Genomic DNA, 20939 nt, shown 5'->3' with positions numbered 1-20939 from the left:
CTACCCTCACCCACAGTTTGGTGGGATTGGCGTCAGCGCCCTGTCACTCTGATAAGACATAAGCAATCTAGAAGATGGATAGTGCTAGAATATAAATGTGAGAAATGTCCAATCTGAAGTGATGAAGAAAGACGCCTCGAAAGCATCCATTAAGATGTATTTATTTTTAATCACAGAACAGCTTACTCTTTTACTGCCATAAAAACACAATTCCCGAGTTAGTCTGATTTTATTTAGTTGAAAAAACGTATAAGATTAAATATAATTAAAAACGGGAGAAATGCATGATAAAGGGTGCATGAAGCATGTACATCATTCATTAGAGTTTGTTTTTACTGTTGCTGAATAAATCTGGAATATTTGAAATATATTTTGACAGTCCAAATGAGTTAGTCAAAAGTAAATGTAAGATATTGTAAAGAAATAAACTTCCAGTGACTTATAGATACAAGGGTCCTTCAAACATGTTCACAGTAAACCCGGGGTGTCCAAGCTCGGTCCTGGAGAGCCGGTGTCCTGCAGGGTTTAGCTCTCTCCCAGTTGCAACACACCTGATTGCAATGAGGGGCTCGTTATTGGGATTTTTCACAACCTTGGTGACGACATCATCCTTAGATTGAGGTATGGTGAAGCAGGGAGAGAACTATAACATGCAGGACGCCGGCCCTACAGGACCCAGTTTGGACACCCCTGCAGTAAACCATCCAACATAAAAAAAAACCACATTACATTAACACTTGTTAAGAGTCTTACTTATCAGTTTCTAATTACATTATTAACAGCTTCATCCTGATCACCGATTATATTAATAAGTAAAATAAAATATAATTTTGTCTTTAACGCTGGAAGCAAAGAGTTAGCATCGTGCTAACTAACGACAAACCTCTGTTCACATGAACTGTAACATTTACTCGAAGACGTGTTGTTTGTTGATATGATGAGCGTTCCGACTGTATCGTACAGGTTACAAATTAGAGGAAAAAACGTGATTTTGGCGCAGAAGTGTTTTTACCTGAACTGCTTGTTGTGACCTCTGATGCTGCAGGAACTGACTACGACAGTGTGGTGGTTTACGGCAGAACGACGGAACGGTGCTGGGGACAAAATGCTGTCACGCTTTTGCGCGTTACAAAAATGTGTGTGTGTGTGTATTGAAGAATAGGGGTTGAAGTTTGTTTTACTGAATATACGTACCATACGTATTTTATTTGTCAACAGTTTTTAGTTCTTTCTGTAAATACTTATTTTTACAAGTTATTTTGATTGTTGTAAGGGTGTCAGACAATTTCAAGTATTTATCTATTTTCTAGATATGTCCCATATCTGATGTAGATATAAGGAATCCATTGTCAGGAGAATTTATTAATCAATCTTCGACTGAATCCATACTTTTTGTAACATTTAAGGACAAAGCATTATCTTTTAAATTGAAAACCATTTTAATTGTATCAATACATTCGTTGACATTGAACAAAAATCACAGTTTGTTATACAAACATCGTTTTAAATACCACATTTAGGAAGTGAAAATGAACATTGTGTGATCAGTGGGATGCATTCGATCAGCTGTTCTACTTTGACAACCTTCTGTATTACAACACAGGGTTTAGAAGTACAGTTGTATGTATATTTCAACAATTTCTTATTACAATCAAATGCCTCGCACTAATAGCTCTCCAATTACATACAATCATATAACATATTCTATAATAAATCACACACCTCATATGGCCATGGTTTTCCTCAGGTCAGTAGCCTCTTTCACACAGCCAGAAGATTTACACAACACAGACATCAGATAGGAACATGTTCCTCATTAGTTTGTTATGCATGACCCATTCACACTGTTTTGCTTTAATTGCACTTCTCTTTCAATATAGTATTCTGTGTGCCTCACCAGGCGAAGCAACAGTGAAGACATTGACCTCCCATTCTACCTAAAACACAATAAATTTAAAAAATCCCCCCCCCAAAAAATGTTTTTTAAAGGTTAAGTTATTGTTTATAGTGTTGATTCAGACAATTGTCCATGTTGTTTGCTGGCTTGGTGTTTTGTGATGTTGATAAATGAATTAAAGTTTGCTTTGTGAGTTGAGCAGTCCTTTCAAAGCATCCAGGTTCTCTCCCTTTGGAGCCTCAGGCCAGGCACTGTGGTCTGGAGATAAACATACACAACACACACACACAGACTTCAGCAAACCCTGCAAGGCAATTTCTGACAAAGTAATGCTTTCCACAACGGTGAAACATGAACGTGACAAATAAGTTTTGCTTTTGATTGCCGTCATACCTGGTACCTCCCACATGGAGTGGTACAGACTTTGTCCTGCATCAACTCTGAGTGTAGCTCCGGTGATATAGGAGGCACCAGGAGAGAGCAGGAAACACACCGCTGATGAAATCTGAAGAAATACAATAAACAAGTGAGGGGAAGAAAACATTAGTTGGGACTGCGATGCCATAAAAAAGCCATCACTGCCCATCACAAAGCACATGAGTGAGTGAAATCTACTTTCTACTTGGCTTCATGGAGATCTGTAAGGAGTTAACACGAACTGAAATAAATATGGGTGCAAAGCTGCAACCAAACACAATCTAATACATTCTTTTTGATCAGGAACATGTAGAACATTGAAATGTATTGATAACAGAATTATTAGCAAAAACAAAGCTACTGCCTATAGTCTCCTTGATGCGCTATAATTGTTACTATGGAGTTACACACCTCTTCAGGCAACCCCAGTCTTTTTGCAAGGTTAAATGATGAAGACATCTTGAAAAGATGTGGCCCGAGCTCTTTGTAGTTCTCCATTGCAGTTTTGGAAAAGATTGTACCCTGTTACCAAACACAGAAGACAGTCACTAAAACACTTGAATACAAACGTCCATCAAAACGTACACACTGTACATACAGGTGCAACTGCATTGATCCGCACTCCAGACGATGCCCACTCGATGGACAGACTCTTAGTTAAGTTATCCACTGCTGCCCTTGCCGCTCCTGTGTGGCTGTAGGCAAGAAGGCCAAACTTTCAGGAAACAAGTGAGCCAGTTAGTTGATTAGTGTGTAATCATGGTGGTTCTTACGCCATGCCTGGAAAGCCTTTCCACATGTCAGCAATGATGTTGATGATCACACCCCCATGCTCTTTCATCCACGCCATGTACACTGTGTGTGGGGGAGCACCAGCTATCACAATGAAGGCTACACAGACTGAAATAGTATGAAAATGTGTGCTGGCCTACCTTCTTTGCAGCAGTGAAAGGTTCCTGTCAGGTTGGTGTCCACCACAGCCTTCCAGCCTTTGGGGGACATGTGTTCCACTGGGCTGCTAAATTGACCTCCTCCGTTGTTCACCAAAAAGTCTATTCGGCCGTATCGCTCCAACACAGAAGAGACAAGAGTCTTCACCTGATGCACGAGGGGCCAAAACAAAAAACACATGATCAAACCATGCACTGAAAGATACTTCATAATCAGCCAGAAGCTGTGCCCACCTCATCCTCACTGCGGATGTTACAGGACAGAACTGTGACACTTGCAGGACTAGAGGGGGGAATTTTCTGTTTCATTTCCTGAGCTGCTGCCTCCAACCTTTCGGTCTTCCTGCTGGAGATCACCACATTGCAGCCTGAGAACAAAAAATGGACACAATGAAATGCAGAGAGGTGAACAACACAGCAAGAGCTGTTCAGAAAGTTAGTGTCCAGCAGCTTATGCTTTCAGTGAGATAGATCGGAGTGTCTTATAGTACCAAAACGAATTTCATATTTGCAAAGGAAGGGTCTGTCATATTCTTCTCTTCCTGTTGCAAACTGCATTGATATATTATTAATGAATTGATGAGGCCACTAATGCAGTGAAAAGAGACAGAATGCGCAGAACAGTGAAAACATCACATAGATAAGGTCACTGCAGTTAAACATGGAACACACAGCAAAAAGAAGTGTGTGTGGGTTTCAGCCCCAGGAGGGAGACCAGATCAAAACCAAGCCACCATAGCACTGAACAAAGTTTAAAAACTAGTTGCAATAAACTGCATAATGTTAAAGAAAACTTATGCTGGAGTTGTTAAGGAGTATAATCTAAAAGGACGGAGTTGATGTTCACAGCAGTCGCTGGTCTCTTCAGAAGTTTCGAGTAGTGCGACACGACTTCAGGATCTGTGTCGAAGTTCACTTCACTGCTGTCGCTCAGCTGCAGCTCACTTCTGTCTCTCTGCAAACAAACAAAACAAAAAAACCGTCTCCGGGTTTTCCACCACGACTCACCGAGCTCCAACAGCTCTGCAGAAATAGCTTTACCGATGCCGGTTCCTCCACCGGTGACTATTGCGACTTTATTGTTGAACAAGCCAGGTCTGAACACACTGGAGGCCGCCATGTCTGTTTGTGCTGCTGCTGAGGAAACACGGCGGCAGCTCTGAGGTAACACAGCACCCCCTGCAGGACAGCGCAGAAATAACAAATCGCCCACTGCAGGACAGTGCTGAGGTGACACGGCGCCCCCTGCAGGACAGTAATGCACATGATTTTCAGCTTTTCCAAATACAGTACTCACTCTGAACCATGTAAAAATGACCTGCTCATTTATTAGAAATAAATACCATGCAAAAGTCGTACAGTTTTAGTGCTACTAAACAAATGTTAAAGTTCTGTGATTTCAATATTTGTCCACATTGGTATTGAAAACAATTTGTTCCCTAATCATACATTATAGCAGCTCTTCCCTCTCATTTTTACAGCTATTATTTTTCATGGTGTTCCTCATACCTTGCATGATTTCTCTCCACAACTGTTTCTTCTTGCACTTTAATGTACATTTCTAAACCACTCTCATGATGGTAATTTAGCTTTTCAATAAACAACCAAATATAGAATATTTGATATTGAGAAATGACTTGATTTAGACAAAATAAAATAGCCAGAGTCACACTCATAACATAGGGTGTGATATGAGGGGTAAAACAAGATAATCTAATTAACGATGTTGGCAGAAGTGTCCAATATTGTGGAGCGCAGATCTTCAATTCCATCCTGTTTGTTGATGCTGCTGAACTGTGAATCTCCCCGTGGTGATTAAAGTATCCATCTCAGCAAAAACAGCATGTTTGGGAATAGAATTCCATGTTTGTTTTGGGAGGTGTTGAAATATTTTATACTTCTCAAGGACTTTAGTGAGCTGTAACACGCTGTGGATAACTGAATGGTTACAATATCACCTGGAAATACCTAAATTCCACAAGATCACAGGAACAAGCTCATCCCTCAGTAACTTTGTATTTTAGTTCTATCGGGTCAAACTTGGCCGACGAAGAAACATCATGCAAAATCTTCCTTTAGTTGATTCTCAGTCATCAGTGTAGAGCAGTTTAAATTTAATTGTAATTCAAATGGTTGCAACAAGCCTTTAAGATGCTGGAATAATGTCCTTTCACCATAGTGCAGGGGTGTCAGGTAACTCAGGTCCTGGGGGGGCCTAACCCTGTATGTTTTCCATGTTCTCCTGCTTTAACTCAGCTGACTGCAGTGAGCAGCTCGTTATCAAGCTTACTGTTGAACTCGGTGATGAACCATCATGAGATTCAGGTGTTGAAGGGAGGTATGGAAAACATGCAGGGACCGGCCCTCCAGGACAGGCGTTTGACACTCCTACCATAGTGCTATAATGCCTTAAAAGTGAACTGTCCATGTTTCATTTGTTCCCACCTCAAGACATTTTATACCTCTGCTATATCCATCTATACAAGATAGATTTATCCCCACACCACTGCCTGTGGGTTACTAGATGCTTGATTCTAACTGAAAATGAGACGCTGTGGTCATCACAAGCAACCACCCCCAAATAACACAAAGCTATTTAGTATTACCATCTCCACTCACCTTTGATATCCTGATTAGGACCTGCTGACGTAAGATCAAGCATGCATAAATCTCGTTTGCAATTCAATCTTTCTCGACTATCAAGTGACGAGAAATTGGGTCACTCTCCATGCAGCTGGATTATAAACTAACCCAATTCGACATTCCATGTTACACTTGAAATGACAAAGAGATGGTTTCGTATGTCATAAGGAACCTCCTCGCAAGGTGAGTGCAAACCAGCAACATACAAATAAAAATTATAAAACAGAAAGACACAAGAGCTCCGCTCCAGACCGATTTATTGTTGGATGTTGAGGCCATGTCCAGGTCGGTTAAATTATAGAAAAAGTTCCAAATCCACCAGGGTTGCTCTGCACTGGTTTACTGGTCCTTCAACTCCTTCAGTCTCCTGATTGCAGACTTGACTGTGACAGCGGATGTTGTGCTGCAATAAAAATAAAAACAGGTTAGTCAAAGATGAGTCTAGGTGAAGAGAGCAGCTCCTCAACCCACGAGAAGCTCGATACTCCTTTCTAAGCGGCAAATTATATTTACATTTACATATTGGATATGATTTTGGCAAACAATGCAATGACGCATTACTTCCACAATTCAGCATTAATGGTTTCCTTTAGTAAATAATTGGAAATGTGTGTTTGCTACACAATGCCGTACCCAAGTTATACATACATAGGATATGTAGGATCCTGGAAGATAATAAACATTGAAAAGTAAAACCCAGAACATCAGAATGTTTCTCTCCAGGTGCCAGCAAGACCCTTTACATTAATGTCCATTTAAATGTCTAAATATGGACAAAATGTCCTTTCCGCTCTCATGGGTCAATGCTAATTTACTGCAACACTATGGCTCATTAGGAGATGACAAATCCCAAAGACATGCACCGTTAACCATATTAACGTCAGTATGACGGTGCAATTTACGTCACAAGAAGAGAACCTACTTGTATGTCCAAGCACCTCCGGCCACAGTCTTCTTGCAGGACCCACAGTGCCAGATACCAACAGCCCTCCTCTTCATCTTGGTCTGCAAAGGCAAAAAATAAAGATGTTTAACAATATATCACATTAACATACGACCTTTATACAAGAAAAAAATCTGATTTCTGATCTTCACCCGTATTGCAGTGAAAACTAGTTGTCATGATAATTATATGCGATTGAAAAACAATATTACAATGCACTTTGACCTGCGTCCTACAGAAAAACAGCATTTCTTTCTGAGTCAAGCCACATTGAGGTCTTTGGGTGAAGCCTGTGGTCATCCTCACCTTGCCACAGAAAGAGCAGGTATACTTTGCGTGCTGGGAGATTTCAATTTTCTTCACCATCTTCCTGAGCGAAGCACCATAACGGGTGCCGTATTTACCAACGATCCCCACCTTCTTGGTGCGTTTGGCCTGCAGAAAAACACAGCAGAATTAGTTACTCAGGTTTTTAAATACAGTCACACACAGGCCTCAATGATTCACTTAACTCGCCACCTTGATGATCACATATACTGCTAACACGTGTTTAATGATGAAGCTGCAAAGCATTACTCGCATATATTTGTCCAGTATGTGTAAACGGTAAATAAAAGAGATAGTTGATCAAACCAACAGGTTCGTGCAAGCTTCTCCAGCATTAGCCACCTAGCTAGTTCACCTATTTCGATTTTACATCCAGAGCCATTTTAGAGCTTTTATAGGGAAACAACGACCCTACGTAGAACACCATGTTTCACCTTTACGAAACAGACTCAAATATCAAAACCCCTATTTCGTAAGTTCAATGAAACTAGTGACACTGCGCGCCCGGTTCTATGCTCAATGGCGGCAGCCATTTCTGTGTCAACCGGGCATGAAAACATAATCTTTATTATTTAAGCAATCGCCACATCACGCAGATAGTGCTCATGTCTAAAGAACACGGTTACCGCAAACCATCTGGATGTGTGTTTATATCGATAATAGCTGCAGATAACCTGGATTAATGTGGATTGTTAGTGGACAGTTTCAGCTCACCATCGTTTCAGAGGAGACAGAGGTCCAAAGAGGAAGTCCTCAACGCGCAGGCGCGATTTACCGACTCCGTGCCGGTGCATTGTGGGATATGTAGTCATAACAGAAACCACTTCTAATATAAAAACTGCAGTTTTTACGAAAAAAGATAACTTGAAATTGTTCTCTATTCGCTGAAAATGTAACACTATACATATACCTAGTAATATTATAGGGGAAACAAATTACCCCGTTACCAAGGACGCTTTGTTAGCAACACGCATGCGCAATCCTGCGGCGGATGACAACATCCCGCTGCTCGAGCCGACATGAAATGTTTGTCCACTTTCTCCCTCCTAATGTGGCTCTTCTGTTCTGTGAACACATAGGCCAGTAAAAATATTCTTTACTTCCACTTATGTTTAGTGATATACTATGAAGCTGACGCGGAAATTGGTTCTTGCAAAGGCAAAGGCCTCCGACCTGGAAAGCGTGAAGAAGCTGAACTGCTGGTGAGTGTTTACCTTTCTGCAGTGTTGATGTTTTTTTCTTTACACGATTGTAGTAAGCTGCAGACTTGTGTTTGTATATTGCAATTGTAGTAAAATTGCGTATCAATTTTGCAGGGGATGCAACCTGACAGACGTGAGTGCTCAAACATTAATAGCACGTCATATTTGCACTCAATCTGAAATGTTTGAAACTCGAATCCAGTTTTATTTCAACTGTATGCACGTGTGTATTTCCAGATTTCTATCTTCTCTCAGATGCCCAACATTGAGGTGCTGACTCTGAGGTCGGTTTGCTCTCCTACACCATCCAAACTAAATCAACCTGCACACAGTTTATATTAACATGGTACTGGAATATCTGTAGAGTAATTTGAGATTACCAATGACTGCTGGAGTTTCTGTTTGCAGTGTGAACAGCATCACATCTCTTGCTCCTCTGTCCGGCTGTCTGTTTCTGAGTGAGCTGTACCTACGGAGGAACATGATCCCGTCCCTCTACGAGCTCTCTCATCTGCGTCCACTGACTCGTCTCAGAGTGCTGTGGTTTGCCGAGAACCCTTGTTGTGGGACTCCCACCAGCCAGTACCGGCTCACTGTGCTGCGCTGCCTGCCTCGACTCCAGAAACTTGACAACCAAGGTGGGTGTTTGTGAAAGTCTGGAAATCCTCATAGTTCAAAATTCAGTCTTCTTTTGAACCAACAGTTGGCATCCCAAATTCTCACTCAGCTGTTTGGTAAAACAGTCCCTCAGATGAAAGTACAATGTTTTGTGTGTGTAGTAGTGACAGAGGAGGAACTTGCTCTGGCACTCATGGAGGGTGAAGAGGTCACCACACCACCAGGGACCATTCAAAACCAGCTCTCCACAAACGGACTGGCAGAAACGGAGACCGAGATCGATCCGCTGAACTACGACATGCAGGAGACCAAGTAGGTTTCAAATCACACAGACTTTTAACAGTTTGTTGAACACTCAAGTAATACCAAAACAAAATTTGCTTCATTTAGCAAAATCAGAGCAGAGTTGGGAATGAAGCCCCTCCCCAGAGACAAGTTCTCCTCTCCTTCCTCTCCATCAACCAGAGAACAGAAATCAATTAATAAGGTACAATTTATTTCAATAGTCAATGTGCTAAAACTTTTCAACTGTGCTTAAATACTTTAATTCTCATTCAAACTAATTAAATTCCCTTTTCAGAGACACACACTCGATGCAGTTCTGCTGCTGCTGAGGGATTTGGATGAAGACGAGCTTCATATTGTGCACACGGCGACACAGAACAGACTTCAGATGTACACACTGGACTCACAAATGCTAAAGGATTCCCAGCCAATGCAGAAAACTCTTGACATTCAGCACTGATGTTTCATCACACACAATCGAAGCAAAGATTTTACTTCATTTTACTTGCATCACCTAACACTCAGGCTCTGTTTCCCCCCCTAATCCTCTTTCTTGTAATATATATTGTATTTGTTTTTCCTACAAGAACAAGTCCTCAAATTTTACTTTCTTTTTTTTCTAAGTACTTGCATGGCAAACAGCAAATGAATGTATGTTTTGCTGAATGTAAATCTATTTCTATTATCAAATAAACAGTACATTCACTTTTCAGTTGCTTTTATTTACAAAGATGTGAGAGAAAGATGTCAGAGTGCAACATTGAGGGAACGGAGTGAAAATGCTCTAATTGCTTGAATTAAATAATTACTTTTAACAAAGCATATACGGTTGGTTTGTGTCATGATAGTCAGATGTAAACAAAAACAAAACAGCAGCCCTCATTCATGAATAAATCATTGACAATCTGCACGAAAGTTCACTTGATAGGTCTCTTTTCCTCAGTCTCCCTCATTTTCCAGGAAGTCCATCAAGGTGCTTGCATCCACAGCGACAGTTAGGTATTCCACTCCATCTGCACCCTGTGAACAGAGTAAAGCCACGAGCAACAGGTTTGCAGTCAAAGTCTCTAAACCAGATCCAGGATTTAAAAAAAACGAATGATTTCACCTTTCGTGTTCGAATCAGTTTGTGGTCTTTAAACTCGGTCAGCTGAGTCCTCAGTGTGAGGTCAGAGTTCACCAAGAAGGCCTCACGACAGCGCTGGTAGAAATCTTGGAATGACAATCCTGCAAGTAACACGAAACATGATGTCACCCGTAAAATGAAAAATAAAAAGAACTCTCAAGCTGTTTCAATAGTTGAAAATGCACCTGTGTATGAAGGATTGTCTTTGTTTTCGAGCTGGAAATTAACCAGCAGTTTGAAGATTCCCCTGCAAAATAAAAAAAAAAACATACTTATTTCCAACATGCTGGTGTTGGCCCGCAGACTCCATGTTTACCCTTGATACAGACAGTTATTTCAAGTATGATGACCATTCCCTGAATATACGTATATGCAATGCAATGATGGAAAACTAGGAGCAGCTCTAAATAAGGTGCCATGCAGTCCAGCTCTATTGTACATATAAACACAAAGAAATTGCAAACCTAAAGAAGAACTGAAAATAACAATAAATATCATTACCAATGCCCCTAATTATGGTGACAATAGCATCGAGCATTAATAATCTGAATAAATCCAATCATTGACAAAATCTAGTCTCTGGAAGCGCAGCGACCTGACGTCTGTCGTGGAGTGAGTGGTACCTGGCATTGGGCGTCAAGCTGCGAAGCACATGCGTGAGTGAGGACAGCGCGAGAGCGCCGGTTTGCTGCACCAAGAGGGAGTTCTCGTACGACGTCTCCTCCGTGTAGTGCTGGAACGTCACGCACTCCCACCACAGCCAGTTAAACTGGCTCTGTTTGAATTGGTCCCAAACTGGAAGCACACAGGAAACATTCAGATGCAAGGACACAGGCTGGTGTCTCATACACCGCCCTGCAGCTGACCGACAAAAACACCCACCCAACGGCGCGTTGATGTGATCTAGAGACGCCACCATATGCAGGTTGGGCAGGGATGCGAGCTGCCCCAGTGCACTCTGGGTCTTTTCCCCTCGTAACATCGGCCCGTCGATATTGTGAATGATCAAATACACGTGCAGATCAGGACCTGCGAGGAGGACAGGATTAAAATAATCAAAGGGATTTGGGTGCCTGCTGAAAGCAGAGACGGCTGACAGATGCACTTACTGTCTTTGAAGGTCTGAACGATGAACTGGATTTGGTCTGAGGGTGTTCGAAAACTTCCCTCATGTTCTAGAACCTCACATGTCAGCGAGTTTAATATCTGTCATGAAAACACCAAAATATGTCATTCACTGCTACGTTTCTGTTCATCCAATAAGCAAAGTGTCATGTCCACATTTTTCATAAATACTCACCGATTTAAGAGTGATTGAAGGAAAAAATCCATTTACCACGAGGTGGATTTCTCGAGACAAATGAGACAATCTGAAGTCCTCCAGCAGAGCTTTTTTACTGCCCAAACCATAGACGAGCAAACTGAAGCCCAACCTGCAGGAGCACGACCACGCAAACCTTCTGTTCAGTGCAAGAAGTTGAAACACCAAGAGACTGAAGTCAACAACACTCACTGCAACTGTAACATCCACTTGTTGAAATGCTGCCGGTGCCTCTTGTGAAGCTGCTGGATCTCTTCAGAGTAGCAGGAGGGTTTCCCGTCTAAGAGTTGGATCAATCTCTCCTGGAAGAAACAGAATAGAGACTAATTGAGCCTTACCCGTCAGTAACGGCGTCTAATTTGCTTCATTCACATTTCGGAGTTTTATAGACGAACCCTGTCCAGTTTGGGGGTGTGTAATCGCTGCAGGGTGCGGTCTGATGTCAAGACCTTTGAATTCGCGTGGGCTTCGAAATACTCCTCGATCATGCTGGGCTGGTTTACAGGTTCAGGGGTGTTCCTGCTCTTCTTGGCAGGGGTCTTGTAGAGAGCTGCGGGCAAACCTTTACTTGGCGTTCTTGGGGTCTTTGTGTTGTCCTTGTCCTCTTTCTTCACTTTCTGCTTTTCTTCCACCCCATTTTCCTCTTCCTCTTCCTCCTCCTCCTCCGAGTCAGAAGGTGACAGCTCACTGTCGCTGTCTGACCGGAGACTCGGGGCTGAAAGCATCGATTACAGTTAATGTCAAACTGTCTTTTTTTTTTTAAACACTGTAAAGCTGCTTTAATTGTTATGTGAGACTCACTTGTGAGTCTCTTCCTGAGTCTGTGTGGTGTGGTGGAGACAAACTGAACCTTTTTATTCTGTCATTAAAAAAAAAAAAGAAGCAGAAAAACACAAATTTAAAGTTTTACAAGAGACAGTGCTGTCATCAAAGGTTTTTTTTATAAGTCAAAACATTTCCTCTCACCCTTTTCGGTGTCCTGTTTTCATTTCTGTGGTCTAGAAGACAAAAAAAACATCTATCTAGCGTGAAAATGGGTCCAGATCTTAAGACAGAAAAATAAGGCCAATGTTTGTTTTACTCACTGCGTCCTGTCCGAGAGGGAGTGGAAGGTTCCACGATTGGAGTCGAGCTGAAACTCACACTCTTCCCAGGGGTCCGGGCCAATTCGCTCGCTGTGTACGAGCACACAAAGCTTAAGTACCGGTATTTCATTTATTATCACAAGTTATTTAACACAAGACGGCCTCTTAATCTAGGACTAGTAACATGCAAGGTTCTCACCAGTTTGGGCCATACTGTGTCCACGTCTGATTTTCTGAAAGGTGAATATGGAAGACCCCACCACTCTTGACAAACCATCTTCATCTTCTGTAAATTCGAGACAAAATTATTGTGCAACCACTGTTATATCACAGCGGTAAAGACAACACACACTCACCTTGTGTTGATTCAGACTGAGCTAGGATACATCGACACACTGGAATAGGATTTTCAGATCATTGTGAATTCAAGAGAGAGCTCTTGATGTATCATCTAAGTTGTTGGATATTTTATACAAACAATGTATATTTTACCCCAACAACCACTGTGCCACAATGTGAGCTTGAATGTTCATTACGTTGAGATCAAAAACTCAAACATTTTGAAACAATAAATTGTGAAATATGAATGTTTTTTGTTCAGTTTGACACATTCCAGCAGATTTGATTCCGTATTAAAATGGGACATAATAGTTTGGAGTCTTGTTGTGGTGACATTACAAAGTCAAAGCAAAGATGACTTGTAACATGGTTTAATTGACTGATTCCTGTAATATTACTCGGTAAGTGTGGTTGAAATGAAATAACCACAATCATTATCATGATTCCCCTATAAATGATGTGTCGATACAGTGCAGCAAAATCTTCCACAGAACAGAGAGCACTGGAGGTTAACCCAAAGCAACAAGTCACAAAGGTATTTATTTCCTTTCCAACATCATGGCGGTTAAATTAACTAATTAAAAGAGCCATTTAATCCTTTTTTATGTTCTTATTACACATATGCTGTTTCAGTCAGTGACGGTTCAACTAAAGAAATTTCAACATTCTTTGAAAGTTAGTTGCTTTGTCATTTAGTTCAATATTGATACAATTTAATGTAACATGTTTCAAGCAGTTACTGCATTTTTAATTGTGAGAATTGTGGTTACGGTTGAAAAACTTTAGGTCATGAATATTTGGAAATACTGTGTTTGGTTGTCACAACTTGTAAGCTAAAGTTATAAATAAAAAAAGGTTTTTCAGTGCAGGCGACCTAAGATATATAAAATTGTCATTGAATTAACACAAATTTACCTTTCTAACGTTTTTGAGATGCACATGTGGATAATAAACGATCAAACAGATTACTTGTGTTAATTGTGGTGGTAAATAAAGAACTTGTCCATGTGCGCATGTGGAGAGTTGTGCGTATGCTTATTGACATTACAATATAAAAGTTTGTGAGTCTGTAATGAGATCTTCTGTGTATTTGTGCTGACATATATATATATATATATTGATGTACACATCATCTGTGTGAGTGCAACAAGTATATGTGTGTGTAAAAATGTTGTGCACCTTAAAAGAGGCTCTTCAGTAAACTGGATTTTAATTCTCGGCTGCTGACAGTGAATTGGTGATCAGAAACAGGTTACCACTGTGGCTCCTCACTGCTCCTGGAATGTATAGTTAAGGTTAACTCTCAGTAGGATGGGGTAAATGCAGAGAAATAATTTTCCTAAGGGGATCTATAAAGTATAATTTCTTCTTATTTGCTCTCGACGTCAACGAGCAGGATCACATTGGTGTGGCTCTGTGCTTTTCAGTCTGGACTGGGTTTCCTTTGCTAAACATGCTTTATAACACAAAGTAGGACTATAGTAGCACCAAAGTGAACCTGCCAGTCTGGACTGAGGGCCACAACACTTTGTTACATGCAAAAGTTATAATGCATGTAAATCTGAGTAGTTTGCATCACATCACCTTCTGTGTCGTTTGTTCCCAATGACTGGATGTACTTCTGCTCGTCCAGGACTCCGTTTCCACTCCCATCTTGCTCTGCCTCCTCTCTGCCTCCTCCTCGTGCAGCAAGACTCTTAAAGGTCACCATCTTCTGGACGTGAGGTGCGCTGCTCTCCACCTCTGCACACACGAACCAAATCAGAGGTGATCAGAAACACCAACACGCTGCTCCTAAAACAAGCTGCGGATTACTGCTCATGCCAAGTGTCCAAACCTTCCCGTTTGTCCAAGATGTGCTCCAGGACGTCTCCATCGCCGACGAATTTCACCTCCAACGAGCTCATGACTGCAAACACAGCACGAGAGCAACTTGTAATGTCAGCTGGCAGTAAGGAGACGAGAGTTCCTCTCGCAACTTACTCGATGATGTCACTGCTTCACGAGGACAATGTAGTTTAAACTTTGATGAACTGGGATCTCCGCATTGCTGCTGGGTGACAACTTCCCGCGAAACCCTGAAGTTTTTTTTTCCTTTACTCTACGTCACAGGCGAAAGGTCAGAAAGCGACCAATCAGAACTCTGCGTTCAGTTAAAACTACATTTCCCATATGCACGTTGTAAAACTGATTTAAATGTCTTTGATTGGACAGTTTACAGTTGGTCTTGACTTCATATTTCACGATACACAATAACATACAAACAGATAAATTGTAAAAAAGGATTTCAACAAATCGCATTATGTTCTGTTAAACTATAACGCCTGTAATATCACGTTGTTTACATTGTATGATCACAGTTTTTGCAAAACTGGTTTAAAATCAAAGGCGGTGTCAATTTCTTTATCCATATATGTTTCTATATCATATCAGTGAATAATTACACAAAAGGACAGCTTCTAGGGAATCAGAACAAGCACTTTTATTTACCATGGTTTGAAAGAAATGTTCACCAGAATCAAATCAATGACAAAAGAGAAATAAAGATATTTGAATACAAAGATGAAAATTGTAAGTTGTGGAAAAAATAATCACAAATGATGTATTGGTAAAGTTCAAATATTATATGGATTAAGATGTAAAACCATCGACTGTGGATCAATTCTCCAGCAGGCTATATAATCCCCCAACAATGACCTGGGATTCACGAGTGTTGCTAAAGCAGATTGACATAACTTGGAATAACATTGTATGTCTTTTGCCAACAGGGATTACCAAGACGGATTAAATTCAGGGCTGAGGTCATGAGTTGCTTGAAGAAATCCTTCTTTTTCTTTTTAGTAAGCTCTATACGAGGTGCTGTCGGACAGCTGTTCACCACCCGCGAGTGGGTGTCCACTTCCCCAGGAGACGACCCTGAGAGTGCACGTGGTACACAGGATGCATCATCGCTGTTGCACATGACTGTAGAAACAAAAAAGTAGTGAGACAAGAAGATAGCGAGACAGTGGAACTGGAGCTTAACTCAACAATAAGGAGCACTAACGTGGTACGGGATCAAGGTGAGCAGAGAGCCCAGGGGGTATTTACTGTAGTCCAGTGGCCCTGAGATGGGCTCCACTCTGCCATGCTCCTGCGTCATAGACAACAACCTGGGGCAAAATGATATCTCATCACAAGTTCAGTCATACTTCAGTTCAGTATTGAGTTTAAAATAATGACTTGACAGGTTTACTTGAGGTTTGGATGCCCTTCAATAACAGCATATCCAGTTGGAAGCTTTCCGCCTCCATCCAGACTAAAAGAAGTGAGCAACAGCAAGAGAAACAATCAATTAGGTTAAACTTTGTCGAAAGAGAAGGACAGAGAAAATAGTTAACTGATGAAAACCACTGTGGATAGTTTACGTGCATCTGATGGTCAAGGATGGTGAGGCATTAACTGCTAGATCAGGAGTTACAAACCAACATTGGTGAAGGTACCTGAGTCCGGACCATCCACAGTCGACCAGCAGCTGGTTCCTGTGGGGGCAGTGTCCGATGACTCTTGTCAAAACCCTCACAGCCACATCCTCCAGGGAGCAGGAGCCGATCACGGACTGCTGCACATCTAAAACCCAACCAACATGCATTAAAAAAAGCCATTAGTAAATCAATGTGTCCATCCTTAATTTAGCTGCAGATGCATCTACTTGCACACACCGTAGAAGACGTAGTTTCCGGGGTGCACCTCACTGAGCTGTGCCATGTCTTTGACTGGATGGCTGCAGGAAGGGGTGGAGCCAATGCTGGACTTACAGGTGATGCCAACAGCCTTAAGTCTACCGGGGAACAATCCAAAGATTTTCTTACAAATTCATTCATTCGAGATAGCACTGCGTCAATTTTAATTAGTTACAGATAAATTGTACATTTGAAGACTCTCATCAACATGTCATACAACATCAAATGTAACAAGCTCCAAATCATACACTAACATGTTGATATATCAAAAATTCTTGACAATAATAAGTTAGAGCAATAAGTAATAATAAGTAAATTATATTATATTATCATTCATTTGAAGTTCATTCAGTTACTTTTACAAAAGCCCAATTTAAGTGCTGAGGGGACATTTTTGTCCCTCTTTGACTGAATTCTCTGAATTGCTAACTGAAGTGCTGACTGTGCATGGTTTATAGCAGATTCTGAGTATAATAAGTCTGGAAATTACAGCCATGAGTAACTGGGAATTCAGATCGTAAAGATGTGGGCGGTGGGTGTAATCAAAACAAAGAGCTAAAAGACAAGACCTTTTATGTCATATATAGTTGTCCAATAGCAGTTCAGACACAATTATTAATGAGAGCAGTGTTTTCTGCTTAATCTGACTTTGTAAAAGAATTTGACCGAGTGATTGCATAAAATGTACAATGGAAACTCCTTTCTTATAGAATTTTATCATTCTTCCACAGCCATAGCAGAACAATACTGATATGCAATAAGCAAGAAAAGGGGGGAAAATGAAAGAGGTACAGCACCAGTACAACTACTGTACAGATCTTATAAAAAATAATCATTTTTAATATAAATTTGTCTCTACAAGATTTTTTTGTTTTTGTCTTACTTTTCCATGAACTGCAGAGTAAAACGAGTAGTTTTCTGGGCCTCGGCCTGTATCTGCTCTCCTCCCCTACAGGTATAAGTGTTTCCACAGTGGGCATACACTCCCGTCAGCTCCACACCGTCCGTCTTCGTGATGGCTTCAGCCAGCCTCAGCGCCTCAGGTTCCGAGTGCAGGATGCCAGCTATACCAAAAAGCAAACAGACGGTAGTCAGTAGTTGTCAGTGATCTCAGTTGCATTTATTTACCGTTTACCTCTCCCGTTGCCGCAGTCAAGTTTTAGCCAGACATGCCATTGTCGACCGTCTCTCAGTGGCCTCTTTCTGAGCTGCTCCAGAGCGTCGCGATGGTCCAGTAAAACTTGGAAAAGCTCCAGTCTCTCTGACAATGCTGCACAACGCTCCACCTGATCAAAAACAGAAACATCAATTCAGAGTATTAGCATTATGTCTGAAACTAAGAAATATGGAAAACACTACTCACAATCATATTTTAATTGTTTTTGGAGCCACTTTATATGTGGAAAATGTGGAATCTGTTGTATTTTGGTTTGTTGCTAGTTGCTCCAAAATAAAATCTGATTAGTTAGTTTATGTTTGCGCTTTTTATCAACGCTCAACTTTGTGCAAACAGCAGAGAAGCTGTTCCAATACCAAATGTCCTTCACCTGTATATAGCCAACAAAAGCAACGTTAAATGTGGAGACTGAGTCAGGTTTAGATCGGTGAACTCATGAAGTTTATGTGATTTCTTGTAACCACAAGAGCATTTCTGATGCATTTGCTGAATATTTATTTTCCGTCATCACAAATGTAAAAACACATTTTATTTCATGTTCTCTGAAAGAGCCACAAAGTTGTGTTTATCACTCTTGTATCATTGTGAAAAGTCCCCTTGAGCGTGGGCTGGACTTGTTTTTGATGAGATCTTAATAATATTCCCTCGTTGTAACTATATGTGGATGTGACTATCTGTCTCTGTGTGTTTGCTCTGTGGAGGCCGGGAGACACGTTCATGGTGTATCCAGTCTTTGTTCAAAGTCAGCGGGCAATGGCTATAGTGCCCCACATTTTCATCGGTTTCTGTGAAAACAAATATGCCTGCTGACTGCAGATGTGGTAGTAGAAGCACTGAAGTGGTGATCATGTCACAAAAATGTTTTACTTCTTACAAAACAAGTGTTGAGGGACAATAAAAACAGGGGTGAATGGGCCACTTTGATTCATTGAGACGGTTAAATAGCTTATCAAAGAATCTGTAAAGAAAAAGAGGAACACAGCTATTTTGAAAGTTTTGCAAACCTTATCAAAAGGAAAACAGTATGCATAGAGGATGTCATCAAATCCATTGTCAGCAAAGAGCCAAGCCTCTGCCAGGGTGGAAACCACAATGCACCTCCGGGATCCACCTGTCATTATGTCGGCACACTCACTGGACACAAACATAGAACTCATCAGTATCCATCACATAGAGTATCCTGATCTGTATACATGTCTGGGAGAGCATATAACTGTACAGGGTTTTGTGGGTCTTCATGTGTGGGCGAAGCTGGACTCCCAGTTTCTGCCAGCGTTCAATCATCCTCTGGGCATTTCGCTTCACTTTGTCCAGATCCACCACCAGAGCCGGACTGCCCAGGGCTGAAAGAGGCTCCCCCTCCATACTGCCAGCATTCACACAAACATCTCTCATTATCTCCCATGCAATTAAATCAGTGTGCATGACTGACTCAGCTCACACACTTGTGCAACAGTAATATCATTGTTGCAACAAACACAGAAATCTGCACATTTACAAGAACCTTGTCTTTGCATTTGATTTTGCAATATTCAAGTTATGTGAAGTAAAAGACCTTTGAACTCTGTAAAGTAAACACAAAAGTATTTCTTCGTCTTCTTCCAAAAAAACCAACAACACGCTATCTACAAAGATACACATCTCCGCTATTCGTTTTGATTACATGTAAATAAAATATTGCATGACAGCCATGTAATGATTTCAGTGTTTACAAAAAGTTACACCTGCACACAGTAATGTGAATGCCCCAAAATGCCCCAAAATGCATTTGACCACATGTTTATCGTTTGTACAGACAAGTGAAGGACAATTAATTCTTACCTTTTAAGGGCAAAAACGTAACTATTTTCCGAAGAAAAGTTCACTGAACTACTACGGTGCCCGCAAGGGGACAAAGGTCCTCAATAACAGTTTGAAAGCGTTACTTTTCCCACCCAGCAGGGGGCGACACTGAAACACGCCTACTGTGCAGCATATAAAGCCAATTGGGAGCAGATGTCAATGCTGGGAATAAAGATTCTCTTTCAGCATAATAATTTAATCAAGTTACTTTGCTTGATTTCTATGAACTTCTGGCTCCTAGAATTACACAGATTTAATTAAACGAGATCATAAATAAACGAACACAGCCCATTTGTGGGAGTTGTTAATTGGGAATGTCCTATGAAATGGCCAGTCATTTCTGGTGGACTTCACTTCAGTTTAACAGTCTGTATTGACCCTTTCACAAAGGTACACATACTTTGATACCATGCATTTGTTAGTGGTCTGTATGAGATTTATTTCTGATGGCTTTTAACTTTGACTTCCTACATTCAAACACAAATCTGAGAGGGAGACTCAGAGGTGACAACACAGAGATGGAAGGCTACCTGTGGAATGAAGGGATTGAGTCCAGTGAGTGTACAGTACAGTTTGTGCTTATACAAAAACACCAGCATGGAAGAAATTTCTGTGTTTCACAGAATGATGTTGATTTAAGTCTGGTAACATGTTGTCCTTAGGCAAAACACTCAAATTTTAACTGCCACATCTTCATAATGCACCCATTTAATTGTGCAATACTAAATAATTATATAAAAAAAGCATTGAAGACAATTGCAAACCAGTAACAATGACTTACATTTTGATGACATTCAAAAAGTCATTTTCAACTCTTTTTTTGCAGACTTTTCCAAATGAAACAGCCTTACTAAGGTGCTATAGAAAAATGTCTAAAAAGATAATTTCCTGTTTCTTGCCTGGAAAAATATTCACACTACTGGGACTGTAAACCTTTTTATAATTAAAGAATACAAACTGAAATTCAAACATACAATTATTGAACTACCATGGAAACATGACATTTTTATTGATTGTGTCATGGTGTAGAATTTGTAAAAACACA

The 20939-nt window shown here is 40.8% G+C and overlaps 5 protein-coding genes across 6 annotated transcripts; 1 reads left to right on the top strand and 4 right to left on the bottom strand.

Moving 5' to 3' along the window:
- Nucleotides 1-1179: 1179 nt before the first annotated feature.
- Nucleotides 1180-4416, bottom strand: pecr (peroxisomal trans-2-enoyl-CoA reductase). Its single transcript, XM_080461213.1, has 8 exons — nucleotides 4273-4416; nucleotides 3499-3632; nucleotides 3247-3412; nucleotides 3088-3169; nucleotides 2913-3009; nucleotides 2726-2836; nucleotides 2291-2402; nucleotides 1180-2155 (listed from the first exon to the last, which is right to left on the bottom strand). The coding sequence occupies exons 1-8, from the start codon at nucleotides 4382-4384 to the stop codon at nucleotides 2073-2075; spliced, it is 897 nt and encodes a 298-aa protein (XP_080317339.1). The 5' UTR covers nucleotides 4385-4416; the 3' UTR covers nucleotides 1180-2072.
- Nucleotides 4417-6147: 1731 nt separating this feature from the next.
- rpl37a (ribosomal protein L37a) lies at nucleotides 6148-7956 on the bottom strand. Its single transcript, XM_080481744.1, has 4 exons — nucleotides 7892-7956; nucleotides 7157-7285; nucleotides 6830-6912; nucleotides 6148-6310 (listed from the first exon to the last, which is right to left on the bottom strand). Exons 1-4 carry the CDS (start codon nucleotides 7892-7894, stop codon nucleotides 6247-6249), a joined length of 279 nt encoding a protein of 92 aa, XP_080337870.1. The 5' UTR covers nucleotides 7895-7956; the 3' UTR covers nucleotides 6148-6246.
- A 216-nt stretch (nucleotides 7957-8172) lies between these two features.
- cfap410 (cilia and flagella associated protein 410) lies at nucleotides 8173-10013 on the top strand. 2 transcript variants are annotated; one of them, XM_080485930.1, is made up of 7 exons: nucleotides 8173-8203; nucleotides 8294-8400; nucleotides 8617-8663; nucleotides 8788-9017; nucleotides 9159-9309; nucleotides 9388-9484; nucleotides 9578-10013. In XM_080485930.1, the coding sequence occupies exons 1-7, from the start codon at nucleotides 8197-8199 to the stop codon at nucleotides 9740-9742; spliced, it is 804 nt and encodes a 267-aa protein (XP_080342056.1). In that variant the 5' UTR covers nucleotides 8173-8196; the 3' UTR covers nucleotides 9743-10013. The 2 variants fall into 2 exon arrangements, with proteins under 2 accessions (XP_080342056.1, XP_080342057.1); XM_080485931.1 differs by lacking the exon at nucleotides 8173-8203 and adding an exon at nucleotides 8494-8512 and having other exon boundaries at nucleotides 8209-8379; nucleotides 9578-9988.
- orc2 (origin recognition complex, subunit 2) lies at nucleotides 9986-15231 on the bottom strand. Its single transcript, XM_080485916.1, has 16 exons — nucleotides 15137-15231; nucleotides 14991-15062; nucleotides 14738-14896; nucleotides 13014-13100; nucleotides 12815-12904; nucleotides 12696-12727; nucleotides 12531-12588; nucleotides 12125-12444; nucleotides 11922-12031; nucleotides 11709-11841; nucleotides 11518-11614; nucleotides 11291-11437; nucleotides 11032-11203; nucleotides 10594-10655; nucleotides 10391-10509; nucleotides 9986-10302 (listed from the first exon to the last, which is right to left on the bottom strand). Exons 2-16 carry the CDS (start codon nucleotides 15058-15060, stop codon nucleotides 10222-10224), a joined length of 1737 nt encoding a protein of 578 aa, XP_080342042.1. The 5' UTR covers nucleotides 15061-15062; nucleotides 15137-15231; the 3' UTR covers nucleotides 9986-10221.
- Nucleotides 15232-15614: 383 nt separating this feature from the next.
- Nucleotides 15615-19949, bottom strand: LOC308123635 (D-serine dehydratase). The gene is made up of 10 exons (XM_080486211.1): nucleotides 19874-19949; nucleotides 19272-19418; nucleotides 19057-19186; nucleotides 18011-18161; nucleotides 17759-17939; nucleotides 16855-16973; nucleotides 16636-16762; nucleotides 16389-16451; nucleotides 16200-16305; nucleotides 15615-16117 (listed from the first exon to the last, which is right to left on the bottom strand). Exons 2-10 carry the CDS (start codon nucleotides 19415-19417, stop codon nucleotides 16028-16030), a joined length of 1113 nt encoding a protein of 370 aa, XP_080342337.1. The 5' UTR covers nucleotide 19418; nucleotides 19874-19949; the 3' UTR covers nucleotides 15615-16027.
- Between the last annotated feature and the right edge of the window lie 990 nt (nucleotides 19950-20939).

Source organism: Lipophrys pholis, assembly GCF_963383615.2.
Source record: "Lipophrys pholis genome assembly, chromosome: 1".
NCBI classification, from domain to species: Eukaryota; Metazoa; Chordata; class Actinopteri; order Blenniiformes; family Blenniidae; genus Lipophrys; species Lipophrys pholis.
Note: the sequence above shows the minus strand (reverse complement) of the source record. Positions and strands in the feature narration are given on the sequence as shown.

What these genes read in the sequence shown, in the direction of transcription:
- LOC308123635 (XM_080486211.1), bottom strand. Translation starts at nt 19,417, where the DNA reads ATGGAGGGGGAGCCTCTTTCAGCCCTGGGCAGTCCGGCTCTGGTGGTG. An exon ending in CGGAAACTACGTCTTCTACG is followed by an intron (nt 16,763 to 16,854) that starts GTGTGTGCAAGT and finishes GTTGGGTTTTAG; the next exon opens with ATGTGCAGCAGTCCGTGATC. An exon ending in GAAGGGCATCCAAACCTCAA is followed by an intron (nt 16,306 to 16,388) that starts GTAAACCTGTCA and finishes ATTTTGCCCCAG; the next exon opens with GTTGTTGTCTATGACGCAGG.
- orc2 (XM_080485916.1), bottom strand. Translation starts at nt 15,060, where the DNA reads ATGAGCTCGTTGGAGGTGAAATTCGTCGGCGATGGAGACGTCCTGGAG. An exon ending in AAAACAGGACACCGAAAAGG is followed by an intron (nt 12,589 to 12,695) that starts GTGAGAGGAAAT and finishes TTTTAATGACAG; the next exon opens with AATAAAAAGGTTCAGTTTGT. An exon ending in AACTGATTCGAACACGAAAG is followed by an intron (nt 10,303 to 10,390) that starts GTGAAATCATTC and finishes CTCTGTTCACAG; the next exon opens with GGTGCAGATGGAGTGGAATA.
- pecr (XM_080461213.1), bottom strand. Translation starts at nt 4,384, where the DNA reads ATGGCGGCCTCCAGTGTGTTCAGACCTGGCTTGTTCAACAATAAAGTC. An exon ending in TGCAGAGCTGTTGGAGCTCG is followed by an intron (nt 3,633 to 4,272) that starts GTGAGTCGTGGT and finishes TTTTGTTCTCAG; the next exon opens with GCTGCAATGTGGTGATCTCC. An exon ending in CTTTCACTGCTGCAAAGAAG is followed by an intron (nt 3,170 to 3,246) that starts GTAGGCCAGCAC and finishes CCCCACACACAG; the next exon opens with TGTACATGGCGTGGATGAAA.
- rpl37a (XM_080481744.1), bottom strand. An exon ending in CCTGCTCTTTCTGTGGCAAG is followed by an intron (nt 6,913 to 7,156) that starts GTGAGGATGACC and finishes TTGCCTTTGCAG; the next exon opens with ACCAAGATGAAGAGGAGGGC. An exon ending in GGAGGTGCTTGGACATACAA is followed by an intron (nt 6,311 to 6,829) that starts GTAGGTTCTCTT and finishes TTTTTATTGCAG; the next exon opens with CACAACATCCGCTGTCACAG.
- cfap410 (XM_080485930.1), top strand. An exon ending in ATTGAGGTGCTGACTCTGAG is followed by an intron (nt 8,664 to 8,787) that starts GTCGGTTTGCTC and finishes TTCTGTTTGCAG; the next exon opens with TGTGAACAGCATCACATCTC. An exon ending in AACAGAAATCAATTAATAAG is followed by an intron (nt 9,485 to 9,577) that starts GTACAATTTATT and finishes TTCCCTTTTCAG; the next exon opens with AGACACACACTCGATGCAGT.